The 25150-nt window shown below is 36.6% G+C and overlaps 2 protein-coding genes across 5 annotated transcripts in view; one reads left to right on the forward strand and one right to left on the reverse strand.

Moving 5' to 3' along the window:
* The window catches only part of LOC130050152 (BLOC-3 complex member HPS1-like), a 21951-nt gene extending 14316 nt beyond the window's left edge, over positions 1 to 7635 (forward strand). Inside the window, exons 14-17 of one of the 4 annotated variants that reach the window (XR_008798564.1) lie at positions 644 to 776; positions 3509 to 3622; positions 4330 to 7157; positions 7274 to 7635. Coding sequence is in view for 3 of the 4 variants with exons in the window: in XM_056149264.1 (XP_056005239.1) it covers positions 644 to 776; positions 3509 to 3622; positions 4330 to 4587 (505 nt within the window). In the remaining variant the exon portion in view is untranslated. Of the gene's footprint in view, positions 1 to 643; positions 777 to 885; positions 1009 to 3508; positions 3623 to 4329 lie in introns of those variants that run through there. The other 3 variants (XM_056149264.1, XM_056149265.1, XM_056149266.1) reach the window with 3 other exon arrangements.
* LOC130050153 (histone acetyltransferase KAT7-like) lies at positions 7636 to 25117 on the reverse strand. Its single transcript, XM_056149267.1, has 13 exons — positions 24961 to 25117; positions 19686 to 19791; positions 17720 to 18184; positions 17439 to 17521; positions 16949 to 17035; positions 16457 to 16663; positions 15248 to 15445; positions 14421 to 14510; positions 13675 to 13815; positions 13476 to 13569; positions 12376 to 12522; positions 12001 to 12107; positions 7636 to 9156 (listed from the first exon to the last, which is right to left on the reverse strand). Exons 1-13 carry the CDS (start codon positions 24973 to 24975, stop codon positions 9037 to 9039), a joined length of 1860 nt encoding a protein of 619 aa, XP_056005242.1. The 5' UTR covers positions 24976 to 25117; the 3' UTR covers positions 7636 to 9036.
* Between the last annotated feature and the right edge of the window lie 33 nt (positions 25118 to 25150).

A 25150-nucleotide genomic window follows, 5' to 3' on the forward strand; every position in this document is an offset into this window, starting at 1 on the left:
TAGGATGGGGCCACAATAGGGGATCAAAGTTTTACATACAAATATATAGGGAAAATCTTTAAAAATCTTCTTCTCAAGAACCATTGGGCCAAAGTTCACATTTACATGAAAGCTTTCTGACATAGTGTAGATTCAAGTTTGCAAAAACCATGGCCTCCAGGGGTAGGTTTAGGGCCATAATAGGGACTACGGTTTTACATGCAAATAGATATGGAAAATCTTCTGATATGGACCAAGGTGACTCAGGTGAGCGATGTGGCCCATGGGCCTCTTGTTTCAAGATTTTTACAGAGAGTAAAAATTTGCAAAAATTACAAAAATATAGGTACATGTAGGTATAATGCAATGGGAGAAATTGAAAACGCAGATATAATTTGCTGCCACTTAAGGATGAAATCACAAAACTTTCCAACTGCAGAAAATACCCATTACACAATATTACATCAACAACAAAAATGGTAAACAAAGTTCAAATTTAGAATTGGAAAAGGATTTTTTTTCTTCTGATTTTGAAAACTAGTTTTTAGCAAATATGTAGCATGAATTTGTCCATGCATTCTCTCCTTTGAAGTGTCAACAACATGCCATCTTATACTAGATAATTTGAATTTTCTCTATTCAATATTATCTTTAACACCGATAGATACCTGGATGCCTATCCTGGACTGGTTCACTTTATCTACATTGACAGGAGAACCAATCAAGTCACAGCACCCTCCCTCAACATCACAGAGGAAGGAGAGAATCTAGATGCCACTCAGTTCTTAAAAAACAAAGTAAATTATAAATTTCTCTCGTTATTATTAGGGTTTTTGAGTGTTTTGTAAATGTCTTCCCTTTAGCTCGACATGTCAACTCTTTTGAAATATAATTTACATGCAACAGACGCAAGTGTTCTTGATGATTAAAAGAATGAACTAGAACTGTCCTAATCCCTCCTTCCCCAACAGAGCACAATGGATGGTGGGTGGGTTTTGAGGAGGAATAACACATCAGAGAAATCAGATATGGATGGAAAGTAAAGGATTTGTACAATATTTTGAAATTGAAAACTTTTAAATTTACCTTATTTAGGCCAAATGAAAAATGTTGTTTTAGTAGAAAGTAATTTTTTTTAAAATGCAAGTTAGTTGTCAACACATTAACTCACCGATTGATTGTATTTTGTTTAATGTCTCTCTCGAGAATTTTTCACTCTTATGGAGACATCAAATTTAGGCCTTTGCTCAGCATTTACGTCCATTGAGCAGTGAGGGTTCTTTAGTGTGCCACACCTACTGTGACATGGGACATCAGTTTTTAAGGTCATCTCTGAGGACCCGTGACATTCACACCTGATGCTGAGCGTTTGACAATGGAACTGTCACTACCTGTTTTAACGACTTACTGTAGGTCCGTTATGACCAGGATTCAAACCCCAGCCTTCCGCATGCGGGCAAACACTCTGACCTCTAGACCACTGATGCGGTTAACCTACTGAGCTAACCAGCTAGGTGATAGATTTTAAAGGAATATACAAGTATTTCTGATTTAGGTTTCAAAAGGAAGTCGGCCATTATGATTCCTCCTAGATTAAATTTTCTTGAGACTCTGGGCAAGTTTGAAGGAAAAAGGTTAATAAAAGATATGTATTTTTTAAAAAAATGTAATTCAGTATCCCTTGTTTATTGTGGATTAAGATTTGTGTGCATGTCTATAACAGAAAAATACAAAATTAAAGTCCCCCCCCCCCCCCAAATTAATAGAGTAAATTTTTGATACTATTTGTTAGCTCTTCTGAGCCAAAGGCTCAAAGAGCTAATGCTATGGCCATTTGTGCGGTGTGCGTAAACTTTTTAGAAAAAGGGCTATAACTCAAGAACCCCTTGGCCAATTTTTTTCAAATTTGTTACAGGGTATCATTGGCCCAAGGGCTTTCATACATACTAAATAGAGTGATGTGACCCTTTAACAAGGGGAGATAATCGGGAAAATACAAACAAAAGTAGTGGTTGCTAAAAAATCTTCTTCTCAAGAACCACAGGGCAGATTATCACCAAACTTACACATAAGGATGAGGATATGTTGTAGATTGAAAATTGTTCAAGGCATTACCCTGGGGCAAAGGGCATGGTCTCAAGGTCACTTCAAAGTTGACCTAAATTTATAAATTTTTTAAATTCCTTAAATCTTAGATATTTTAGTCATTATAAGGACTAGGATCATCAAATTTTGACAATTGATGCATCTTAGGACCTTGTGTCAAGTTTTCTCAAAAGTAGGTCACGGTGACCTACTTTTTGAATTTTGCAGGTATTTATTTTAAAATTAATTTTGATGCATATCTTGGACACTTTGAAGCCTATGATCATCAAAACTTGTCAATTGGTGGATCATGAGACCTTGAAATGCGTCAACTGAAAAATAGGTCACCATGACCTACTTTCTGAATTTTATGGCTTATCATTTATAGATATATTTTAAGTTGTTATTTCAAATACCGTGAGGTTTAGAATCATCAAATCTTGTAAGTTGATGCATCTTGAGGCCTTGAAACATATTTATAAAAAAAGTAGGTCACAGTGACCTACTTTTTGAATTTTGCAGATATTCAAATTTCACATTTTCAATTTTAGATGCATATTTTGGGCACTGTAAAACCTAGGATCATCAAACTTTGTCAGTTGATGCGTCTTCAGTCTTTGGTTTGTGTCGACCAAAAAGTAGGTCACCGTGACCTACTTTTGGTATTTGACAGCTAAATTACTATATTTCAGACACTATTTGACCTACAATCATCAAACTTTGTCAGTTGATGCATCTTGAGTCTTCGGAGTGCATCGACCAAAAAGTAGGTCACTGTGACCTACTTTTGGCATTTGACAGTTATATTTATATATTTCAGTCGCTAATTGACCTACAATCATCAAACTTTGACAGTTGATGCATCTTGAGTCTACGGAGTGTGTCGACCAAAAAGTAGGTCACCTTGACCTACTTTTGAAATTTGACGGCTATATTTATATATTTCAGATACTATTTGACCTACAGTCATCAAGCTTTGTCAGTTGATGGGTCTTGCATGTTCGAAGGGTTTCGACCAAAAAGTAGGTCAACTTGACCTACTTTTGGAATTGGACACCTATATTTATATATTTATATATTTCAGATACTATTTGACCTACAGTCATCAAACTTTGTCAGTTGATGGGTCTTGCGTGTTCGTAGTTCGCTGACCAAAAAGTAGGTCACCATGACCTACGATTGGAATTTGACAGCTATATTTCAATATTCAGATACTAATTGGCTTAAAACCATCAAACTTTGTCAGTTGATATTTCTTGGGTTCTCAAAATGTGTAAACCAAAAAGTAGGTCACATTGACCTACTTTTTTGAATTCTTAGGATTTAACTAAAGATTTAGAATACTAAGAGGCTAAGAATAGAAAAGGTGGGGTTGTACAATTTATCAGAAGAGCGATTCTAGGCCCTTGGGCCTCTTGTTTACAAATTGTGTCTATAATTTCAGATATGGAAAATGACAAGCTGGATGTACGGAAAGCTTGCAGAAGGGGTAACCATGGCAATGGCTAGAGAAGGAGACTATCACTACTCATATTTCTTATGGTTTACCGATTATCAAGCAAGTATATTTCCTGTAAACAGCATTTGAAATACTTGATTAATCAGAGATTGCATAGAGTTAGAGAGTAATTGCATTTGTGCTCCAAACATTAAATATCTGGAAAGAATTCCATCCTATGCAAATTAAATTTGTAGACTCCTCTCCCAAGATTTGAATACATGTATTGTGAAATGTACAAATGGCACATATAGATCAATGGCACAGCAATATACACTTGGCTGTACAGTAAATATAAGTACATACAGTGTAATTATAAGTTTATATTCCCGTGGGGATCCGGGTCAGAATACATGTAGGTCCTCAGTACCCCTTGTTTGTCGTAAGAGGCAACTAAACAGGGCGGTCCTTTAGATGAGACCACAAAAACTGAGGCCCTGTATCACAGCAAGTGTGGCATGATAAAGATCCGTACCTGTTCAAATCTTGGTCTGATTTGTTGAATTTTATCCCTTCCTGTTACAGAATGTCTCTAAAACAGTCAAGACTTCCTTTCAAAAAGCACAAAAATAGTGTTTGATAAATTTGAAACTGTACATTTATTTCTCTTCAATCCATGACCCTGGAGCATAGTGGACCCACAATTTAGGGGTTTAAAGATTTATGCCTGTAGTGTTGCAACTGTTTAACCTCTTCTGTGTAACACGGGTGATCATTGTGGCTCGTTTGAATCTAATCCTAATTAAAAAGGCAAATTTTTCTTTCAGGGAATACCCACTCAAGTTCAGCAGCCATACCAAGAGGGAGAAGTCCACCATCCCCCAGGCATCTTGTCAGGGCAGTTTTATAGTGCACTGAAAAAACAATGTTTTCCAAATATTCTCCCAGGTGCTGTGAGCTGTTACGAACTAGTTATGATGCATGTTGGAGTTGTCAGTGTGCAATATATCATCAATCACAGACTGAAGTTAGCCAAACAATTGTATGAAGCTTCAGGAGAAACACAAATGAACCTTGTATTGTGATTTTGGTGCTCTCTAAATCATTTATAATCATTGCCATACACATGATAGAACAGTCAATTTCATGTGCTGCTTATTTCACTTATCTGTACAACACAATTTTTACTGAAAGTATTTCTTCAAAAGGGGTTCTTTTACCAAACTTCTGCACTTAGCGTTGCTTCCCTGCAGAAAATCAAAAGGACAAAGTTCACAAATGTCCTTATTTGGCCCTCATTTATTTGATTTATTGCATTTTTAGGTCACCTGAATTCATTCAGGTGACCTATTGCTATCTGTTTTTGTCCGTCGTCGTTCGTTAACATTTGAACATTTTCAGCTTCTTCTCTGAAACCCCTGAACCAATTTCAACCAATTTTGGCATATAGCATCTGTGGGTGGAGGGGAACAAAAATTGTGAAATTCGTAGTCCCTGCCCCCCTGGGGCCTGAGGGGTGGGGCAAAAACCATCAAAATGAGTGTAATTTTAAAAAATCTTCTTCTTTACTCCTGGACATCAAGAAGCCAAACTGTGGGCATAATTATAATGAGCGTTGAGCCCTCTACCAAAATTGTGAAATTCATGGCCCCTGGGGCAGGGGTTCTTGTGTTAGGGTGGGGCTCTATTGGTCATATAGTGAAAATGTAGAAATTCTTTGAAAATCTTCTCTGTCTCTGGGTATTAAGTAGACAAACTAATAGCATGGTAATGATGAGCAAGGATGCCTCTTTATACCCCCTGCAACAAGTTGTGGGGGGGTATACTGGAATCGGGTTGTCCGTCTGTCCGTTCGTCTGTAGACGCAATGGTTTCCGGGCTCTAAAGCATTATCCTTTCCACCTACCGTCACCATATGATATATATGGACTACCCATGGGATGAAGATGTTCCCTATCGATTTTGGGGTCAAAAGGTCAAAGGTCAAGTGCACTGGACATTGAAGTAGCAATGTGGTTTCCGGGCTCTAAAGCGTTATCCTTTCCACCTACAGTCACCATATCAAACATATGGACTACCCATGGGATGAAGATGTTCCCTATCGATTTTGGGGTCCAAAGGTCAAGTGCACTGGACATTGAAGTAGCAATATGGTTTCCGGGCTCTAAAGCGTTATCCTTTCCACCTACAGTCACCATATCATATATATGGACTACCCATGGGATGAAGATGATCCCTATCGATTTTGGGGTCAAAAGGTCAAAGGTCACACGCACTGGACATTGAAGTAGCAATATGGTTTCCAGGCTCTAAAGCGTTATCCTTTCCACCTACAGTCACCATATCATATATATGGACTACCCATGGGATGAAGATGATCCCTATCGATTTTGGGGTCAAAAGGTCAAAGGTCACGCGCACTGGACATTGAAGTAGCAATATGGTTTTCGGGCTCTAAAGCGTTATCCTTTCCACCTACAGTCACCATATCATACATATGGACTACCCATGGGATGAAGATGTTCCCTATCGATTTTGGGGTCAAAGGTCATGCGCACTGGACATCTTAGTATCACCACTCAGAAAAGAGGTAGTTTATACCTATTACCAACACCCTTTGGGAGATTGGGATAAGCGGGGGGTATTCTTAGTGAGCATTGCTCACAGTACCTCTTGTTAAAAATTGTGAAATTCATGGCCCCTGGATCAGGGGTTCTGGTGCTATGGTGGGGCTCTATAAGTCATATAGTGAAAATGCATTATTTCTTTGAAAATCTTTTTCTCTGTCCTTGGGTATTAAGTAGACAAACCAATAGCATGGTTATGATGAGCAAGGATGCCTCTTTCAAAATTGTGAAATTCATGGCCCCTGGGTCAGGGGTTCTGGTATTAGGGTGGGGCCCTATTGATCATATAGTGAAAATGCATTTTATTTCTTTGAAAATCTTCTCCTCTGCTGCTGGGTATTAAGTAGACAAACTAATAGTATGATAATGATGATCAAGGATGCTTCTTTCAAAACTGAAATTTATGGCCCCTGGGTCAGGGGTTCTGGTGCAAAGGCGTGGCTGACCACATAGCTATTCAATGTTTCTTCCATCCAAAAGTAAAATTCTTATATTTAAACACAAACCTAATTCAAACATTGGAAGGTTGTTACATGATACTCAGGTGACCTATAAGGCCCCTGGGCCTCTTGTTAGATCATCCAAGGGCCAAGTCACTCAGGTGACCAATTGCAGCTGCAATAGGATGGTGTGTCATATAACAATTTACCCCACCTTTGACAAGTTAGTTGGGAGATCCTGAATAGTGATTGGCTCATTACGGTGACGTGAAGACGTGGGATATTCTATCCCATGTCACCGTCAAAATTTATACTAGGCTTCCTTGCGAGTTATCTTTCTTGTTGCATTTGTCAACAACAATGGCGGCCAAACGGTTTGTAAGTTTGGCAACAGACGAGATCGAAAAAAAGAAGAAATTACTGATAATCACACTGGGTCTATTTGCGCTGATGTATACGTATAATGGTATGATGTTTGTCCAAGCAAAAGTTTGTTTAAATACAGTAGTCTTTGAACAAGGAACATTTATGGTACGGTGTTGTCTGTAGTTCTGGTACGCAATAGCCTCATGCATATTATCATAATAGGTCATCGGTGGGGTAAATTCGTTACCTAGCCATCTAGTGACCTGGTACGGGATGACACCAGGTCACTAAGTTTTATACCGGGCGAGGCTTAGTGACCTGGTATCATCCCGTACCAGGTCACTAGATAACTAATAATACCATGCTGCAATAGGATGATGGTGTGTCATATAACAATATACCATGCTGCAAGAGGATGCATGCTTTACAGAGGCCTCGTTTTACATCTTAACAGCAATATGAACATTTCAAATAGGAAACATCTTTTACTTTGTTTCATATTAACATTTAGAAAAACTTCCAAGAACACATACATATTTAAAGTAATAGTGGACAGAAAAGTATTAATTTGACCATGTTTTAAGCACAAGGACCATATGTATACCATCCTCTATCTAACACACTCGTGTCTGTATATTGGTCAGCCATAGATAAATTATATCATTCATAATAAAATCTGTTAAAGGGCATAACACAGATATTAGAATTTGTTGTTTTATTTTTTATATATACATGTAAACTTTTTATACAGTAATTTTCGTGAATAATAAAATTACACCAGTACTTTTCTTTCAAACCATGTATGCAGAACATTATCATCCCCCGAGAAAGCTCACCACGAAACCAGTTGTCAGAATTACTTCCCTTTAATACAGAGTTAAACAATATTTTTGGGTACTCTTCTAAACTTATAGTGGCAATTCCCCCCCCCCGTACTTCTTTTCAATTTATGTAAATAATGAAAATGATAAACATGTACAATAAACATTCTAATCACAATTTTAACAACATGTTCAATTCAAGCTATCAACATTTCTTGCAGAGGATTTGTTGTGATCTGGAGATGATGCTGTTGATTCTATACAAAGCAAACTGTAACAAAATGTCTACAGTTAATGTATTATAAATAAACAATACAAGCAAATAAACATTTACAATTTCACGAAAGGTACTGTGCATAAATACAGAACAAATTTCTACACTTAATGTTCAGAACAGTTGATAACGACAACTCGTCAACACAATATATTATAAAACTACCTCGCAGCTCTGATGTTGCAAACTGATATACATGTATAAAATTTTCTGGAAAAAAAAAAAAAATATAAAATCCTAACTCAAAGGTTTGCAACTTATCTTCTTGACTGAAATAAAATGGTGTGCTCATGAAAACTGAGATTCTTGGAATTGGAAACATTTTGCAGCAACCCGTAGCTGAGCATATACAAACTAAGAAGTTCATTCAACAGCTGAAGATTTCACCACAATGAAGTTTGCACAGGTATCACATCAGGGACAAGCACTACATGTTCTGTATATCACCGTAACTCTCATCAAGTGGAATAGTGACTTTACAAACTACACGATATTAAATACAGTGGAACTTCAGTATCTCAAACCTCAATATCTTGAATATCATGGATATGTCAAAGTAAGTTAGAAGTCCTATCATTATTTTCCTTGTCTATTTTAAACTCAATTTCTTAAATCCATAGATATCTTGAAGTTTTTCTCAGCCCCATTGAGTTTGAGATAACAAAGTTTGACTCTATAGACTGTATATTATCAAATGCCTAGTGAAAACAATAAGAGAAAGTAAATTTCCTTTTTTAAGTATTCCCTTTTTCTTTGCACGGTGTATATTACTTTACGTATACAATGACGTGTAACAACTGTACATATAAAGTAGTTAATCTTCAATAACAACACGGTAAAAACAAGATAACATGGCACCACTGTTTCTGTTTTTAAAAACGGTCTACCGCCCATAGACCAGTCCTCATGCTTGTTTAGGACCGCCCCGAGATCAGTCCTTATGCTTGTTTAGGACCGCCCCGAGATCAGTCCTTATGCTTGTTTAGGACCGCCCTGAGATCAGTCCTTATGCTTGTTGAGGTTGTGTCCGTTTAGAATGGGGTATCCACTTCAGACAGTGGGAATCGATGGCTCTATTGTCTGTGGGCTTCTTAGCCTTCTTTTCTAAGAACTCTTCAATCAAGTCCTAAAAGATAAATCAATGATATTAACTGTATTTCAAGCCATTCATATAGGAAGTTTAATTACAGGATAATTAACCAAATACCAAGAACATAGTAGTTCAAGCCAATCAAATAGGAAGTTTGATTCTTAACTAAATGCAGACAACATAGTACTGATTGATGTAGTTCCAACATTGAACAATCAGGACAGCGAGGTAATCATATCATATCTTTAGGTCTATATACACTGCAACAGGAAAGTGTTGTGATGTTTTTGTCCCTTTAAAACTATGGAAAATCCAGATGTTGTGGTATAAATGTACCAGTCTTTTTAGGACTAGATGTTGTGGTATTAATGTACCTATCTCTTTAGGACTAGACATTGTAATATAAATGTACCTGTCTCTTTAGTACTAGATGTTGATATCTTTAGGACAAGATGTTGTGATATCTTTAGAACTAGATGTGGTAATATACATGTAAATGTACCTATCTCTTTAGGACTAGATGTTGATATCTTTAGGACTAGATGTTGTGATATCTTTAGGACTAGATGTTGTGGTATCTTTAGGACTAGATGTGGTAATATAAATGTACCTGTCTCTTTAGGACTAGATGTTGATATCTTTAGGACTAGATGTGATATCTTTAGGACTAGATGTTGTGATATCTTTAGGACTAGATGTTGTGATATCTTTAGAACTAGATGTGGTAATATAAATGTACCTGTCTCTTTAGGACTAGATGTTGTGTTATCTTTAGGACTAGATGTTGTGATATCTTTAGGGCTAGATGTTGTGGTATCTTTAGGACTAGATGTTGTAATATAAATGTACCTATCTCTTTAGGACTAGATGTTGTGATATCTTTAGGACTAGATGTTGTGGTATCTTTAGGACTAGATGTTGTAATATAAATGTACCTATCTCTTTAGGACTAGATGTTGTGATATCTTTAGGACTAGATGTTGTGGTATAAATGTACCTGTCTTTAGGACTAGATGTTGTGTTATCTTTAGGACTAGATGTTGTGGTATCTTTAGGACTAGATGTTGTAATATAAATGTACCTGTCTTTAGGACTAGATGTTGTGTTATCTTTAGGACTAGATGTTGTGTTATCTTTAGGACTAGATGTTGTGGTATCTTTAGGACTAGATGTTGTAATATAAATGTACCTGTCTTTAGGACTAGATGTTGTGTTATCTTTAGGACTAGATGTTGTGTTATCTTTAGGACTAGATATTGTGATATCTTTAGGACTAGATGTTGTGGTATTAATGTACTGTACCTGTCTTTAGGACTAGATGTTGTGGTATAAATGTACCTGTCTTTAGGACTAGATGTTGTGGTATCTTTAGGACTAGATGTGGTATCTTTAGGACTAGATGTTGTGATATCTTTAGGACTAGATGTTGTAATATCTTTTGGACTAGATCAGTGCTCGAGCTGGGCTTCGCCATTTTCGCCAATGGCGAATTTTTTTCAAAAATGGCGAAAAAAAATTGAAAGTGGCGAAAATCCCCTTTTGCAATAAATTGTATTTTAAATCCTTTGTCAGTGACACATTATCGCCTGTTTGTTTATGCAGTCAAAATCTGTTTATTCAGTCAACGTGTGCGACTGGAAATCTCGCATCGCTCCAGAGCACACAGATCTAGTCAAAGCCTCAGGTAATTTATGGCTGCAAAAAAGTCGGTGATTATGTAATAAAGTACATCGGACAGCCGTTTACCCTGCTGTGGTCAATTGTTTAACATTTAAAGTCTTATTCATTATCGTTTTTAAATCATCTCCACATTAATGTCAATTCTTAACCAGAGAACCGACCGGTAATTAAATTGGCCGTATTGTTGTGTATAATGTATATACATGAATACATCAATTGTCTGTTTTTGCGGCCAAACTCGTTGATTACAAGATTTTGATTTTGATGTGTTTGATTTTAGTTCGAATATTTCATAAACAATAGGGTCGGTCACCATTGATATGGACATAGCAATTTTAATATATAATTTTCTTTGAAGTTCGGTGCGCAACAGTATAAAAATGCTAATTTCATAAGACTATGCACCCTATTCTATTTTGACACTAAACTTGTAGCTTCTGACCCTAGTCAGTCTAAAATTAAAAAAAATAACTATGTTTGGCTTTACAGTCAATCCCACCTGCTTAAACATCTGATTGTGTCCAAATTGTAAAATCTTTCATACAAAAACGGAAATTTAATAGGGAATGGTTGAGATACGACTCTAAATTGGGCTTGATGTTTTGTAACATCTGTATTTCCGGCAATGTACACAATGTTTTCACTGAGGGGTGTAGCATCATGAAGTTAATATTTATATGATTTATTATCTGAATTTTGATTTCCATAATAGAATTTATCCAACAAATCAACTTCTTATTATTTCAGAAAGAAGTGTTTAGGTATGGTAGCTGGATATGATTAAGTAATGTAACTGATTCAAAATGCTAAAATAAGTGTAATGAATAAAATAATATATAATATGATGGAAATAATTGTAAAGCATGTGATTATTTGTGCCGCGCCGCTCCCCGAAAAAGTGGCGAAAGGGAATTCTGGTCCAGTGGGACTAGATGTTGTGGTATAAATGTACCAGTCTCTTTAGGACTAGATGTTATGGTATAAATGTACCTGTCTCTTTAGGACTAGATGTTGATATCTTTAGGACTAGATGTGATATCTTTAGGACTAGATGTTGTGGTATAAATGTACCTGTCTTTAGGACTAGATGTTGTGTTATCTTTAGGACTAGATGTTGTGTTATCTTTAGGACTAGATGTTGTGGTATCTTTAGGACTAGATGTGATATCTTTAGGACTAGATGTTGTGGTATAAATGTACCTGTCTCTTTAGGACTAGATGTTTCCCTTTCCAATATTTTAACATGCCCAGGGCTTGTAGAGTACTGACAATGTCGTTCGCATTAATGGCTGTTTCTTGACTCACATCTGCAATGAGGTATACAGGATATTTAAGAAAAACATTTTTTTTAAATGATAAAAGCTGTTAACATGGTTTGTTATGAGAACACTGAAAATCATTATGTAAGTACCTCCTGTTTCCCCAGAAAAACAAAGAATAATCTGCACACACGAACCTCTCTATGTTTGAAGTCCAAAGGGGTGTGCAAGATTTCTTTCCTACCTTTAATATAGATTTCTTTCCTACCTTTAATACAGATTTCTTTCCAACTATTAATATAGATTTCTTTCCTACCTTTAATACAGATTTCTTTGCCTTGGTATTTGTGGAGGTAACCAAGCAGTACATCTTTCCAATAACTCCTATAGCTTATAAGTCCCAAGTCTGAAAGTGGACGCTCTGGGGAGCCAATCTTGTTCTCTGTTCTACTCAGTAAGTAACCTAGAAAAATCATACACAACACCGTCATAACTATATGTACTATAAACATACTGACAGTACGACAATTTATGAACATACTGATAGTGGGACTATTTTCAATACGTGTCACTGTTACATTATCAATCAGATGTGTTCCTCTCAATGCCACATCTAACAAGCACATATCTATACATTTTCAAAACTGTAAAAGTGGTTATTAATGCGTAGGGGAAACTTGCACATATATTTATAAATATTTGACATAATATATATTAAATTCAGTTACTGTGTATTCCCCCCGCTTAAAGTTAGACATGGAAAAATGCATACTTAACTCCCTGCGTAAACAAGAGGTACTGTGAGCAATGCTCACTAAGAATACCCCCCGCTTACCCCAATCTCCCAAAGGGTGTTGGTAATAGGTATAAACTACCTCTTTTCTGAGTGTAAAAAACAAATGGCATGACAAACCGAACCATATTGTTACTTCGATGTCCAGTGCACGTGACCTTTGACCTTTTGACCCCAAAATCGATAGGGAACATCTTCATCCCATGGGTAGTCCATATGTATGATATGGTGACTGTAGGTGGAAAGGATAACACTTTAGAGCCCGGAAACCATATTGCTACTTCAATGTCCAGTGCGCTTGACCTTTGACCTTTTGACCCCAAAATCGATAGGGAACATCTTCATCCCATGGGTAGTCCATATGTATGATATGGTGACTGTAGGTGAAAAGGATAATGCTTTAGAGCCCGGAAACCATTGCGTCTACAGACGGACGGACGGACAGACAGACGGACAACCCGATTCCAGTATACCCCCCCACAACTTGTTGCGGGGGGTATAATAATCACTTTTACATTATAATGTCCTATCATGTCCAGTTGCAGAGGCGCAATGTAATTGATTTTTCTTTTCTTTCCTGTTCTCTTTTAGAGAACAAAAACAAAAAAAAACCACACACTTACTAAAATCTATCAACATCTTGCCATATCCTTGTCTCATATACTGAGGCAGGGTCAATATGCAGGAAACATTGTAGTTCAGGAAGCTGTTTTTCTCCTGTAAATAAACAAAAGTACGGGAATAAATACAACATGTTCAGTCAGCGGGTAGATTTTTAAAGAAATCAATGACAATGAGAAGATTTTGTAATGAACACCAAACCTTTGAGAAATAGCCAATAACGTGGCATCCATGATTATCATTTTCTGTCATCACATAAAACAAAAATGGCTCCACATCGAAATATAACGTCTTGTGGTCAAGAAACAGCTTGGCTAGTAAACACAAGTTCTGACAGTACACCTACATATAAAATGACAACTTGTTCAGTGTTTGTTCACCTATATAAAAAGACAATTTGTTCAGTGTTTGTTCACCTATATAAAATGACAAATTGTTCAGTGTTTGATCACCTATATAAAATGACAACTTGTTTAGTGTTTGTTCACAGACTTGTAAGAAGTTTTAAACTGCAGTGATGGTTACGTTACACTACAAACTATGGGTGACTTCCAATAACTCCATAGGAGCAGAGATTGAGAAATCTGCATTCCAGCCACCTTACCATCTCACTGATTTTTACCAACATCCCCATCATGTTTTTGGGGTAATATTCCAATTTCCAAAAGAAGGTACATGTATATAAAATCTCTACACATCTGAGTACGTAGAAACAATTACGATAAGAAACGTGAAATTCACATGAATATGCATCATAGGACCTAGATTTCATATCCTGAGATTAGGGTTTCAACATTTGTTAGTTTGAAAAACCAAGAGCAAATTTTCACAGTTTAATCAAGACTGGAACCTGAATGAAGAGTGAACTACCATCAGTCACCAGCACATGGATGGTCACTGTTACATTTAGAACTATTTTCAAATCGTAAATTCAAACATTTCAGTACTTTGTTTCTTTTGCCATCCACTTCAAACATCGATATGTTTTTGTTTCTGTAGATCTCATCCCCTGGTGGATGTCGCCATACACATTTAGCCTGAAATATTAAGTGTACACTAATTATACATATACTGGTATATCATTCTCATGGGATGCAATAGATACCAAACGAAAAATATCAAAACCCAAATTACAAATCTTTTTTTCTCTTAAATTCAAACTTATTATCAATGATTTCCATACATATTTGTACATGTCTATGATATATTTGTACATTTTGTGTGTAAAAAAAATATGTATGTACAAAATATCAATCAAAAGTGATCTTGAATACGCAACTTCCAAGGTATCAGCTCTTCTGTGATAGAGGTATGTTCAGTATTCTGTTGAACGCTTGGGTGGGTACATTATAGACTAGCTATGTAAATGAGGATAGAAGTTATGAAAGCGTAAATTTTGTTAAAATCAGCCGTTAAACTGACCATATCAAGAACAATTTGTTTGAATTAAGCCATTAAATTAGATATGAAATTATTTTTTATTTCCTCTTCTGAAACTTTTATCAAAGAAAGATGGTGATTATCGATTTTTGTTTGAGCTATTCTAATATTGTGTGTCCTTGCTGTTTGGGTGATTGCATTATGTCTGGTAATCATCCTTTAGGCAATATATGAACGCAGCGATATGCATTTGTACCCACAGCATATGGATAAAAGTATGTTTTGTGTCTCACTGTGTACAAAAGCTCCACAAAGGGAAAGAACTACTGGGCAATCAGAAACTGTGTATTAGGTTCAGATTTCAATTTTTTTAATAAGAATTTTATAGACGCACCATATGCCTCCTAAGAATTGTTGAAGTTTTCATGTACTTGAGGCAGAATTCACACAGGTAGATCTTAGGTAAGCGGGCGTACTCTTCTGGATAGGGGCTGGAATACCAAGTAGACATTTCATACCGACCAATCTCCAGCTTCTTAATCCTGTACTCTTGAAGGTCATTCCTGGAGTAGTGGGTTGTGATCTCGTGCTCCTGCAGCAAATGGAGAGAAAAAAAAAATACTGGCAAAATTCTCAAAAACAAATTACTGAATGAACCTATTCTTAAATACAATTGATAGGGAATTTTTTTTTAAACACTTTCAAATACAAATTGAACCCAACATACTTAAGTTCAAGAATTATATATTATACATGCATGTGCAGCTTGGGGTTAATAGAGTCACAATTTCTTGGAAGTATGATTTTAATACTCAGGATATGAGATAATACTCCTTGAATTAGTTAATACTAAAAAGTCAACAGCAGATCTGCAAGTTTGCATTCTTAGCATTCTACTAAATACCAATCCAATTAAAATCAGGCTTCTTAGATCCGCACTCTATACTTTGCGTATGAAGATCTGACATAACCCGATTGGGGGTCATGTTCATGTGAACTTTATGTTAGCCAATCATCGCGTCGCCTATGAAATCATTGGTGTTTACGTTGACTGGCATTATATTCCTTGCGTTATATAAGTAAATCATCTTTAAAACTATTCAAATCTTACCCATCCCTATTCATACATAAATCAGAATTCACAATTAATTTAATTTGGGTGTATTTTATATCGTACGTTTTGTTGTTTGTATGAACGGAATAGATTAGGCATTATTGCGAAAGTTTAAAATTCGTTATGCGAGAATATACAATTTTTCAGTGTGGAATAAACTTCGTAGGAGAGAGATTACAGCAACTTGTTTACGAATTGCCAGGAACAGCCTAAATAGCCATCATTGTCTGTATGGCACAATCTGACTGGCTGATAGTTCTAGTGAATATTTCAAGCGAAAGGTCATGCGGACTTGGCCCTCTATGGGATTATGTCAGATCCTATTGTAGCGACTGTGAGCGTATTCTATGATCTGATTTTAATTAGATTGACTAAATACATAATGCACAATGACCTGTCATAATAAATTTTGAAATTCTGAAACCGATACTTTGCCAAGATGATAAGAATGATAACAGTTTTCATTTAATTTGTAGAAACTGTCCTCACCAAGACTTCACACGCCCTCGCCTGAGCCTCTTTGAACAGTTTTAGGTCATTCTTGGAGGCCAAACCGTGGAGGAGAGGTTCCCTCGCCCGCTCAAACTTCTCCTTGTGTTGTCTTTGTTTCTTCCTCAGGTCATCTGACACTTCCTTATATTTCTTTCTCTCTTCCCGAACTGCACGAACTTTATCTTTTTGTTCACTCGTCTGAATCTGCATTAGTAGTGTTTAATTAAAATTTTAAATTCCCCATCATTTCCGTAAATTACACATTGGCAGTCAAAAAATAAAGAAAAGACCAAAAACAAAAAAAAAGGTCACAAACTTTAGGTAAAAAAAATTAATCAATAGTTTCTCAGGCCCTGCTGTATGTTACAAGTATTCATTAATTTTTTTGGCCTTATCTATATCTAATTTAACTTGACGAAGCTGCAGTTCAATTCAACTACGGAACCGATCACTGAATGGCATGATTTAATTTTATCTATCTATTTATACCAGTCTCCTCATGTCCCGCTTTCCTGAGGTTGTCTCCAAAAACTTTTCTCGATCTTCTTGATGTTTCTGGCGCTCATCAAACCGTTTCTAAGTCAGAAACCATGGAAATATGTTACAAATAACAAAAAACTATGATATTCCCATAATACTATATAGCTGGGTTTTTTCCAGTGGGCCTAAAATTTGACGAATTGCAGGCTCAAAGGTATGCTAATAATTTTAGTGGAATAAATTTTGGCAGACAAGGAATTTCATCTCTCTTGCAAATACTGAAGTCACAATTGGGTGCATATTTGGTGGATGAAATTTTGGTGGAAAGCTATCTAACCGCTAAAATAAGCCAAATTTATCACCCCGTGGAAAAAACCCGCTATAAGGAATCTAAATGCTGTTTCAATTCGTAACATGATTTATGATTTCATCATAAATAGAATTTGATACATCTGCATCAATCTTTGAATTGTACAATGCTTGATCTAATTATAAATACCTTGCATTCATCTGCTGAGGTGTTATGGTACAGAGGGCAGGATGCTAGTGTTCTGTGAGTTTCATGTCTTCCAGTCAAATGACCTAAACAGAAACTCAAATGCTGAATTTAAATACATGCTATACATCATATCAAAATTCGATGAAGAGTGGGTGAAGCTGCAATATCAAAATCATTACGTCAATGGTCATCTTCAATATCAGAAACTTGTAAGAATTGAGGCAAATGAAATATATTCTTGAATGTTATAGTAAGCCCTGCAGAATACAGCAAATATGCACCTTTAGAATCACAACCAGGCAGAGGACACTTCGCGTTACTTTCATTATAGTCCATATTTGGTGTGGGTCTTTTCTCTGTCCACATGGACATCAGCCCGTCTTCCGACGAGGACTCCACGGTCTGTTTCTTTGAGGACTTTCCCTGTTTTGACGGTAGAGTAAATTTTCCTTTCGGAGTCACAGTTCTGTCACTTTTACCACTCCGCTTCTCCTTTCCCCGGTTATTTTTACCCGAGTCTGACTTCCCCTTTCCGGGGCTATCGCTAGCCCCTTTGTCTGAGTCACTAGAATTTTCACTACAGCGTGAATTGTTTGCTTTCCCCTTATTTTTGGCATTGCCTGCCTTGCTGTGACTTGATTTGGTGACTGGGAGTTCATTTTCTGACTCCGAGTGTGACATGGACTCTGAAGGATTCTTCTTTCTCTTTTTCTTTGGTGGGACTACTGGAAGTGTTGGGGTTAGACCTAGTGTCAAAAGAAAATCAGACAAAATGATGACCTGTTTCACTGTAAACGAGTTACAGCTGTCTAATTCTACACCTGTATGACCTGTTTCACTGTAAACTAGTTACAGCTGTGTAATTCTACACCTGTATGATCTGTTTGACTGTAAACTAGTTACAGCTGTCTAATTCTACATCTGTATGATCTGTTTCACTGTAAACTAGTTACAACTGTCTAATTCTACACCTGTACAGAGCTGACAACATTATGAAATGCAAAATAGTAAGGTGGGGGGCCTAGGTGGCTCCCTGCCACTGGAGATCTTGGATAAATGTAACCTGAGCAATTTTAGACATATTTCAAATCCAAATTTAATGAATTTAGACATACTAATTGTTATGCATTTTACAACTGCAGAAGGTCAAATACATCTTTTATTGATTTTACTTTCTAAAACTTGTGTAAAAAATATTGTTACATTAGTATATTATATAATTTTACAGTTACTGTGTTTTTTTGTTTTTTAATTTTAGTTACTATGTCAGTTATTCTGGCAAGTTTTTTAATGTCATCTTCCCCACCGTGAGAAATGTTGAGGTTTGTCAAACAGATTGTACACTTATCATACAAACTCCCCCCTTTCTGACTTTGTAACGAATAGATGTTTACAGAGTACTTGCATATTTTTCTTTGAATTTCTGGCTCTTCTTTGGGGGAGTATTGTTGTTATTTCCATCAACACATGCCTTACGTTTAGTAGCAGCTGCCATATTGTTTATTTCAAAGCATAAAAATGATTGAGATTCTGTACATATATATAGACTATGCAAACAAACGTAGTAACGACTATGGCTTGTTTATTATCAAAGAAAAAACCATTGATGGACAGCTCTAAAACTTTCGAATTGTCAAATACGCGAAAATCGGAAGATATATAGTAAAACTGTAGGCGTATTTTCGGCCCTAAAATCGTAAGCCTTACGCCAAAATCGTGAGGGTTGGCTGCTCTGCCTGTATGACCTGTTTCACTGTAAACTAGTTACAGCTGTCTAATTCTACACCTGTATGACTGTTTCACTGTAAACTAGTTACAGCTGTCTAATTCTACATCTGTATGATCTGTTTCATTGTAAACTAGTTACAGCTGTCTAATTCTACACCTGTATGACCTGTTTCACTGTATATTCGAACCATAATTATCATTCCTGATTTCCCCCCTTCTTTGCAGTGTGTAATTCAACACACAGTCTAATCTGACACATAATTTGTCTCCCAGTACATGTTGGATTAAACAGTTTTCACTGTACAAGTATCAACATCCCTTTCTTAGTTTCTATATACTTTATATACACATACCCCATGTCCCCAATACACTTGGTACTAATTAGGAGAAACTGTGCTCACAAATTCTGTGACAGATAGATAGAACAAAAACTACTTGTTTCCCCCTCCCTCCTGAGGGAGACATTACTGTACTGTATTTGAAATTTGAAGAACAAACTGAACAATACCACATGTTTACCTGCAGCTGACCTCCTGGTCACCCTGGTCTCAGCTACACTTTCTGCATCGCTGTCCCCCACGGAACCCTCACTCTCCTCAGAAAGGGAGGTGTCCTTTGTTGTTCTCTGCAACAAAGCAATTAAAGTTTGAAATGAAAGAAAAAGTGAGCAAGCCTACATACCCCACACCGCACGATGAATGAGATTGCTACACATAATGAATGACAATGTCATGCACAAAATACAACAAATTCTTATGTCACCATGCAATACTGTACCATTTTCACCATGGATGTAAGTAGATGGCACTACTCATTGGAAAGTTATATGTAATATTGTTTAGAAATGTAAATTGTGTAAAAATATTAAAACAGAAATATTTCAATCACTTATAGCTTGAAAATCTTAATCAGTTTCACACCGTCACAATTTGCACCAAATATTGACCCTACTACACCAGTAGAACTGTGAACGAATGCTGAATGGTTTGAACAGAACAGTTCTTGATGAGAATGGAATGGTTCTTTAAACATGTGACCTCAAAATAAATAGGGGTAATTTTCTCCTGAAGATGTACCAGTGTACCAAGTTTGATGTCTGTCAAGCGAAGGGTTCTTAAAATATTGAACGGACAGTATATTCCTGTCTAGTGTGACCCTTGAACTTTGACCATGTGACCTCAAAATCAATAGTGGTCGTCTTCTCCTGAAGTTGTATCAGTGTACCAAGTTTGATGTCTGTCAAGAAAAGGGTTCTCAAGATACTGAGTAGACAGTATATTCCCATGTCAAGTTTGACCCTTGACCTTTGACCATGTGACCTCAAAATCAATATGGGTCATCTTCTCTTCAAGATGTACCAGTGTATCAAGTTTGATGTCTGTCAAGCAAAGGGTTCTCGAGATATTTAACGGACAGTATATTCCTACGTCCAGTTTGACCCTTGACCTTTGACCATGTGACCTCAAAATCAATGGGGGGTCATCTTCTTCTGAAGATGTACTGGTGTACCAAGTTTGATGTCTGTCAAGCAAAGGGTTCTCTAGACATTGAATGGTCAGTATATTCCTATGCCCAGTTTGACCCTTGACCTTTGACCATATGACCTCAAAATCAATAGGGGTTATCTACTCCTTAGGATGTACCAGTGTGCCAAGTTTGATGTCTTTCAAGCAAAGGGTTCTCAAGATATTGAGCAGACATTATATTCCTATGTCCAGAGTAGATTGACCCTTGACCTTTTGACCTGAAAAACAATAGGGATCCTCTTCTACTCAAAACTAACCCACATATGAAATATCATTATCATCAAGTGAATGGTTCTCAAGATATTGAGCGGACAACACATGGTCTACAGATCGACCGACAGGTGCAAAACAATATGCCCCCTCTTTTTCAAAGGGGGGCATAATAATCTATTAGAAAATGTTATTTTAAGTGAGTGAACAAGACAGTTGAAAATAATAGTGTGAATAAAACACTTCATCGATTAAGATTGACAATGATTGATAGATCGTATCTACAATGTAGACTGGCAATCCATTGGGTACTGAAAATCCAGTCTAACATCAAAGATTAAGAAAATATCTAAAACTTAATAAGGCACTGGGCATTTGATTCCGCGGCTGAATTAAGGCTTTCCTCATAAATACCAGTGCTGTAAAAAATGTACTTTACCGCACTGGCACATTACATGACGTCACAATGAAAAATACGTCATGATGAAGGTCATGACGTACATATCTACATTCCTTTTGCGGTTGGAAATGTCAAAATAGTTTTTCGTTATTTACCACTGCTGTCAAACAATAAGCCGCAATCGTGTAAAAGTTTCTGTCAAATGGGTTATATTAATTCTCTTTGATATTGAAATATTTTCAATTTCTTCTTTATATAACATACATGCTAAAGTAATATCCATATTATATTGTGATCTTGATATCGCCCCTAATCTGCACGTATATAGTGACTTTCACAATGAACTAATTTGCATAAACAGGGTTTCCGTACACACAAATTTCATCATTGGCACGACACCCCGAGGTTTTTGAGTGAAAGATGTTAGATTTATGTGACATGTGAACTTCAGTGCAAAAGGAAAGTTAGGGGAGCAAGTTGTGGCTTCAACAGAAAACATGTTTTTCAGGCTAGATTCAACTTCGTATATGCAAAAATCGCCGCATCTTGCATATTCAATGCAAAAATTTGACATGTTACAAGTTACGATAAACTTGCTCTCATCACTTTTCAAATTAAGAAATTAATATGTTTTGAAGTTATATTAACTTCAACTTGCATTGATATCTGGATATCGTGCCAATGGAGCGATTTATACATACACGGTACGATTTTATCTTGATATTTGATCACATGATATACAGCTGATGTAGAGACTGTCGGTCTGGTGAAAAATGTATGGGAGGTCAATATGCAGTTAATTATTTATACATATTTTTTTTGTATATAAGGGTTGTGTGTACAGAATTTGTCAAAAATTGATCTGTTTATAATGCTTTTTTCCTCTGACATATTTCTATGGTCCTACTTAACACAACTGCATCCCGGATTATTTCGAAGACGGCTTCTATACTGCAAATTCTCATATCTTCAAAGCAAACCCTTTTAATTATGAAGATTCATAAAGTTTCAGAGGAGTTGTGCTACATATGGTGATTAACAATCATACAAAATTTGAACAAAACCTGTTGAGTAGTTTCTGAGGAGTTGCGTCCACAAAGTCAAGTGGGAATGACGGAAACAACGACATGAAAGTAATTCTATGTCCCCATCCGCATTGTGGTGGAGGACAAAAAATCCTGAACCGACAATGTTTGGAACCGTGACAGCCCTACTAACAACACTACATGACAGTAGAAATTTCAAGTATACCGGTCCCCAGAAGCCCACGACTGTGCATGAACAGTTATTTCCCTTGCCGTTGCTAAGCAGAATGCTAACACGCTGCCATTTGCATTTTCGCCTCGGATGCTGAGCAATGAAAATCGTGCGATAAAAATAAAAGCCCAACGGTGTTTGAGTATACTAAGCGAGGGCTAGGGGGCAGCAGCCCCCGACAATCAGCTGTTCAGTTTGTTTACATCAACACCAGTGATGCCGTATCATACGAATATTCAGGAGACAGGGATTTTTTAGGGTCTGTAGAGGGCCGAAATTTGGCCCCATTCCCAATGCTGAAAAGCAGGTGTTTTTCCCAAAATGATGCCTAAAAATTCTCAAATGATGGATGCCATGAGGCTCCATTCAACCTCGGTGCCACCCTGTTGCAAAACATTTCTGACAGTTTTTTCTCTGCCAAAGACCGGAATTTAAAGCTCGTCTAAGGCACATTGATAATAAAATATCAGATGGTTAACTTTTTGCTTGTTTTTCTTATTCATTTGTATGAAACAAAATTTCCCAATTTCAATCAAATATCGTTATTTTTCCCAAACTTGAAGGCCCTGGCCCCTTGATTTAAGGGGTAAAAAAATTCCTGTGAGAATTACGTATACATACAAAGTGCACGTGACCATTTTGCTCAACAACGGATTCCATTTATTTTGGAACACAAAATGTACGTCTCCTTGCATTATTTTTCAATTCGGATTTTAAAAAAAGTTTTTTAAACTTCATATTTAACAAGGAATTCCAATTTGGGCTTATTTTTGTGATTTTTTTTTCCATTTTAGCGATTTTACTACTGATCGCTAAAGCGATCATATATATCAGGGTTTGATATTAACTTTTTCAAGCACTAGTCCATACGGACTAGTCACTGTTGATGTTCACTAGTCCTCAAAGCATTTCACTAGTCCGTCCAGTACATCATATTAAATGATCTTCATTTTATTCAGTAGTATTTAATGAAACCAAACACATCACAGTTGCAAACAATTCAATTTCTAACACCTACAAAAGAAAAAGAGACCACCATATTTTATTTCGCATTCAAGATCTTCAGAAGCATACAATATTAACTTCCGAGTTAATCCTTTTATAAACGTCCATAAGTGCGTTCGAGATCGACGTTCCTGTTGTTTTGGTGCTCAGATCTTAAGAGTCACAGGAGTTCGAAATTTTATCAATAAAGTCAATAAAATTCACTCGATTGACCAAGTCATGATCTATAGTGTTATGAATGACTGTGTTAGAGTCACGAATGACGAGAACATGTGCGCACAAACGTGCATGTTCTCAGACCACACTACTTGCAATTCTTGCACTTAGAACACGTTCTCGTGATGTGTACTCGGCGTTCGGAATCGGCAGGAATTTGACAATTTAAGCATGTTCGAAGAACGCACTCCATGTGTTTGGAAGATCAGGCTGTCATAGTCATGCAAACACTTGACCATGCAGGTAATCAACCATAAGTTCAAACATCTAAGAGACTCAGACAAATCTTGCTAAAAATCTTTACCAATTCAAGATTGATTTCCGGATTTTCACTAGTCCGTATGGACTAGTATTATAGAGAGTTCACTAGTCCGACACGTTTTTTACTAGTCTCGGACTTACAGACATGAGTTAATTTCGAACCCTGTATATATATACTAAACCGCCTTTGGCGGCACACATTTTAGCGCCATATTTTGGGGACTGGTATGCTAGAAGTGGTGGAGGACAAAAAATCCTGAACCAACCTGACAATGTTTCGAACCATGACAGCCCTACTAACAACACTACATGACAGAAGATGCCAAGATCTGATAGCAATTGACCAAAATGACTTCGAGGCAATATTACTTCCATGATCTGGAGTTAAATCAATGTGGATAATAAATATATAAAGTATACAGATATGTACAAAGCCTGCACAAATACAAACTCTGAAAGAGAACAGGGGCTACTCACATCCTCACCCTAGCTTTTCAACGTTAGTCGAGCATTCATTTCAAATGTTAATTTTTTGACATCTGTTGTGCTAATAATATAACAGCAGGTAGTGTGTAGACAACTTGAATTAGTTGTATTAGCATACTGTGCTATGATACTTTATTTGCACATCACTGTCATCAGCTGTTGTTATTTGAACACAATACATGTAAAAAAATTATGATACAAATTAACACTTCACAGTTACAGGTAATATTTACTAACGTTTATCTACGCGTCCATATCGTAATTTGGCATGGGTCTCATATAACAATCAATTAGATAGAAGACGACAATTCCATGATAAAATGAGAGATTATCTGTGTAAAATATCGACGATTCAAAACAAATTGCAAGCTCAGTGAAAATGTTGCTCTCTCACACCACCCTCTGTGATTTTAATACGAGATCAAATACTTACCTTTCGCTTTGTCATATCCTTAATGACGTTACCTATCTAAATTCTAAAATGAGTACCCCAAAGCTTAAAAATTAAGGCATATTCCTATTCATTCATTCAATTACGATATATTCCGCCGATAATTCACTTCCGTTACGAGCAGCGCCCTCTATATATAGAGTCTCCGATCCCGATCCAAAAACTTAGCATT

This window comes from Ostrea edulis, chromosome 9 (assembly GCF_947568905.1).
Source record: "Ostrea edulis chromosome 9, xbOstEdul1.1, whole genome shotgun sequence".
Taxonomy (NCBI): Eukaryota; Metazoa; Mollusca; class Bivalvia; order Ostreida; family Ostreidae; genus Ostrea; species Ostrea edulis.